The sequence below is a fragment of the Hippoglossus stenolepis genome, chromosome 2 (assembly GCF_022539355.2).
Source record: "Hippoglossus stenolepis isolate QCI-W04-F060 chromosome 2, HSTE1.2, whole genome shotgun sequence".
NCBI classification, from domain to species: Eukaryota; Metazoa; Chordata; class Actinopteri; order Pleuronectiformes; family Pleuronectidae; genus Hippoglossus; species Hippoglossus stenolepis.
Genome location: NC_061484.1, coordinates 15,151,999 through 15,157,081, shown reverse-complemented (window position 1 = coordinate 15,157,081; position 5,083 = coordinate 15,151,999). Strand labels below are relative to the sequence as shown.

Here is a 5,083-nt window from a genome sequence, read left to right as displayed (position 1 = left end):
ATATTTTAAGAAAACATTTTTATTTCTTTAATGAAAAGAAAGCTAAAGTTTGGGCCTTCTTGTTACAAAATAGATATAATTTACAACATAGATGATATAAAAACATTTCAGCAATACAAAAACTTCACTACATGAATTACTGTACAAAAAAAGCACACTGATCATTCATCAGTTAAGGTCTGGAAAGACTAAGAAAAAAACATCTGTATAAAAAAGACTGATGTCAAAGTCATTTCATAAAAAGAAAAATTCTGTAACTTCAACTCCAAGTGTGTAATGTAATGTAACTGATATATCTGTCAGTCAATCACACTACAGGCTATGATGACCTTTAGTTGTTCTATCTGCTGTAGACATTTTTCCTGACACACTGACGTTTCAAAAATCAACCCCAGCAGAGGTTAACCACCACAGTGGGGGATTTTAATTTTGTGCCCCGCTCCCTCCCACAACATTCTTTCTACCAAGCCGTCTTTGTGAGAGTATCGCTCTCTGTCTTTCTTGTAATCTGACAATCTTTACTTGGCTTTCCTGACATGTAGAGGTGCGGCAGTTTAGCACACCACAGAGTCTGTGATGAATTTGAGGCACTTTGATGTGGAAATAAAAGCAGAGGCAGTCCCACTCGTTCACCACTGACCCAGAAGGTCTTGATGAAAATGTTCATACTTTTTCGGTCACGAGAGTCTTGCATTTACAGAAATGTTTCCATACAAACTACAGAACTTTTTTTTATCCAAGTCTGCTGCTCCATTAATTGTGATATTTCAGTGCAAATTAGTTAAGGAGATCCATCACTTGCATTAAACTCATAAAACGTTTGCTTGCTTGTTCACATTTGCATCTTTATGGCCTTCTGTTCTCTGATCAGTTCACAATGAAGAATGTGAATGTGGTAACTGCACCACTCATGCCTCCATCACATCTGTTTCTGGTCTACTCCAAAATTGAGAAGAACAAGAACTGCTTCCTCTAGGGAACAGACAAGTGCTACATGTCCTCTTTTTAGTGGGAAACCTATTCACACATTTATGGACTCAACCCTTCAGTCTATGTCCTTATGATTTGAAGAGTTTGGGGTAAAGAGCTTTAATCGGAGATGGGGAGGTGATGACATTCCCAGAGGACATGGTCGTCTCTTGTCCCCCCTCTAACTTCTGGGAGGCCACCTCAGTCTTACTGAAGCTGCACTCCAGGAACGGCATCCCGATCTTCTTCACTTGGCCATCTCTGGTCATCAGACACGGCCGACAGAGCAGTCTCAAAATGGCTCGCCTCATGTCCTTGCTGGTTAGCGTGTAGATGATGGGGTTGAGGAGCGAGTTGACCATGGCTACTCCCAGGAAGTAGTCAGCCTTGTAGAGCAGGCGGCAACTGTGAGTTGGACAGAAAAAGTCCAGAAGGAGGAGGAGAAAGAGGGGAAGCCAACAGGCGATGAAGACGCCCAGCACAATGGTGACTGTCTTGAGGAGGGCAATGTACTTCTGTGACTTCCTTGCCAAGCCTTTCCGTATGCTGGCTGACATGCCCAGCCGCTGGCGCTGTGTGTTGGTACGGACAATGCGGAATACTCTGGCATAAAGGACCACAATGGCCAGGAGCACTGCACTGAACACAGATACGCAGCAGAGGATGTAGCTCTTAGCGTAAAGTGGCAGCACTGTAGAACACTGGTCCAGTCTGTGCATGCAGTTCCATCCCAGAATTGGTAGGACCCCCAAAAAGCCTGCGAGGGCCCAACTTGCACCAATCAATGCCAACATTCGTCCCCGCTTGGCTCCATGGTATGGCCTCATTGTCACCATAGTAACATGGCGTTCAATTGCAATGGCCAGGAGACTAATGATGGAGGCAGCCAGAGTGATGAACACCCCTCCTTCCCGGACAAACCATAGTAATGGTGTTAGTTTCAAAGTATTACGTCCGGACATAATAATGTTGGCCATGTAGGTAATCCCAGCCAAAAGATCAGATAGAGTCAGGTTACCCAGCAGGTAATACATCGGCAGGTGGAACTTCTTGTTCCTCCAAATGGCGAGGAGAACCACGGCATTCTCCAAGACAATGAGGAGACACACCACCAGGAACGCGATGCCCTCAGGTTTGAGCCCCTCCCGGTAGCGGTCTTTCTGCAGCTTGCCAGTGTAGTTGTAATGTTCCACAATTACAGAGATGTCCTGGTACTCCCAGAAGAACTGCAGGTAGCCAGGAGAGGATGGAGCGGGGGATGTGGGGAATGTGGATGTCGAGGGCGAAGTCGCTGCATTAGCAGCACTCAAAGCCTCCATGCTTTATGTTGCTTTTCTTCTATTCCGCCTGCAGTCGGTGGCTATGAAGTCATTTTTATTAACATGCTATTGGCAGCAGGGGCTGTGAAGAATTAGTCCAGAGAAAACAAAACAAAAAAAGATACAGAAAGAAAATGCTTGACCCCTTTCAACAGATGGAGGTGTTACATCAAGGTGATATAGAGTAATCCACCAAGATCACTAGATGTTCTCCTTTTTGCCAGAGGACGGTGCTGTTGAGCTCTGTTAGTCCTGGTCAGAGGGTCCAGACTCTGCAAAGACACACGAAAATCCAATTCATTACAGAGCAACTTGAAAACATCACAGACTTGAGTTAAAATAAGTCAACATTCATGCATTTTAACAAGACTAAGTTACATTACACTCAAGCCATTTAGCCAATGGGTGTATATATTTATATTCAGATGTCACACGCCTTTGAGCGGAAATTAATCTTGACTTTGGCTAAACAGCTTGAATGCGAGTATGTGATACTTGTGATGATATGAAACTCAAACTACAGGCATGACCATATGTCGTCCTCTAAAACAGATGAGACCCACGGATTATGGCCATTTGTGTTTGCAGAGCATAGTGTTGTAACGGCCAAACGGACAGTTGTGTTTAAAGTGTATGTCAGTCAGTGCAATAACCAATCGTAACGCATGCAATTAATTTGGCACACATGCAGAGGCTTTTCCCTCCATTCGACTTTCACAGTATAGATGAGGTGCGTTTGAAATGTCCCACACCACACACAATTTAGGACAGAAACAGCACGTCTTAAGTTTATGGCATTTGCAAACCATGATCATAAATACACTGAAAGGTTGCGGTTGAATTATTGTAGCTTTTATGTTAAAAACAATCAGGGTGATTAGGGTTGCATTCCTCTGAGTCTCTGTCGCGTAAGGGAATGTTTTTTCCTGCTTCTTGAGTCATATGTTAACATTTAACAAATGGTCCGGAGACTTTAACCTATTCAGTCTGTTGCAAAAGAATTTGGGAAATGGATGTAACTGGTCCGTGTTGGCACAAACAAGAATGCAGAGTGTTGAAGAAGTATAACACACTGGAGATCATGAATATGAATGGAGATCATGAATAAGTGTTTCAATGTCAAATTATTCTTGATGGGATGTGATCCAGAGAATAGGCCCAGTAAGTCATAATTGCATGCATCAGAATAAAGACAAGATTTTTCTTTTGAAAATATTGACTTAAATTTAGAAAATTTAAAAAGAACATAAACAATATATGTCATGTCAGTGAATTTGGCCTCATGCATATGTTTTTGTAGGAAAATCTCCTTTCAAATTTTGTGAAAAAGTTTTAGCATCCTTTCCTTTCCTTTGGTGTAAATTATTTCATAAACATAAATCATCATAAATCTCTAAAGCAAATTGTTATTGTCCTCCTGACATTCTGTCATGTATAAACACGACACAAATTACACCGCATGAAAAAACAAACAAACATCTGACTCAAATACAGCCAATAATAACATTATCTAATAATATATTACATTAGACATGATGAAATTACCTTGAAATTGTTGCAGCATTGTCCCTTTCCTGCACTTCATTTGCTTTTCAGTGAGGAGAATCCAAACACGAACCCCGAGTGACTTACAGTCAAAACTAAGGCAGAGGGAGTGAAGGGAGACCTTAGTTGAAACATGCAACAGCTTAAGGGGGTTGGTCTATGCAAACACTCTCTCTCTCTCTCTCTCACTCTCTCCCCATCTCTCTCTCTCTCTCTCTCTCTCTCTCTCTCTCTCTCTAGCAGACCTTTATGCAAAAACAGCGATCATCCCGTTAAGATGTCGGTGATGCTCATCAGTGTGATCAGTGGCTCTGATTCCTCAGCCACAGCAGTTGTGGTGTTAGCCTGTAGTTAATTATAAATAGAATAGACAAATGGATAAAAATACAAAAGGGAACTCAAGTAATCGTAAAAGTACTGCAATGACTAGAAGTAAAACCGGGTACTGCCTCTTCCCTAATGCAACAGTCAACTACATCATTCTAGTTGAATTTCTTCCATTTTAAATGTTTCTTCACCAGTGGCACACGTTGCTTTCACTGCAGAAGTCGGGGTATTAACGTCACCTGCAGGCTCTGATTGGATCAGTGGACCGATTCCCCTCTCGTTTCTGACCCTAACACTAAAAATATAAAAACATTGTGATCATGTTACGCAATACATTGAAAGAATGTAGTAGAATAGAAAGTACAGATGATTCTTGATACATGTAGTGGAGTAAAAGTGAAAAGTAACTGAAAGTAAATCTAATTAATTAAAGTACAGATACATAAAAAATTTACTGAATTACAGTAACTAAGTAAATATACCTGGTTACATTCAACCACAGGTGAACACAAATATGATAAAAACTGAATCTCCCTGATTTAATCAAGCTTCTTCTCTTCCTAATACAATGATAATGTGATGACAGCAAGATAAAAACCTTGCTTACATGAGCTTGTCATTAATTCCCATGTGTTCTGAATAAACACTGCATTTCAACACAAAAACATAAGATTAGGAAAACTTTGCTGCCATTTTGCTGGAAGAACCAGTTTAAAAAGAAAGGGCTCAGTATCAATTTTCCGAGCTCTTGTGTTTCCTGAGTTCCTGATTTGTTAAGATCTAGATTTATTGCTCCCACGATTATCCGTTCACAACCCCCTATACTTATGCAGGCGGGGAAGTTGAGTGAATCTGATTCACATGGTTCATGTTGTAATGACGGCATTCCAGTTCTCAGAGCCTGTCAGGGAGATTGTAGCGTG

At 41.3% G+C, this 5,083-nt stretch overlaps 1 protein-coding gene across 1 annotated transcript; it reads right to left on the bottom strand.

Annotated features, from left to right (window-relative positions):
- Positions 1-3,967, bottom strand: s1pr5b (sphingosine-1-phosphate receptor 5b). The gene is made up of 2 exons (XM_035183770.2): positions 3,834-3,967; positions 1-2,560 (listed from the first exon to the last, which is right to left on the bottom strand). Exon 2 carries the CDS (start codon positions 2,286-2,288, stop codon positions 1,059-1,061), a length of 1,230 nt encoding a protein of 409 aa, XP_035039661.1. The 5' UTR covers positions 2,289-2,560; positions 3,834-3,967; the 3' UTR covers positions 1-1,058.
- Between the last annotated feature and the right edge of the window lie 1,116 nt (positions 3,968-5,083).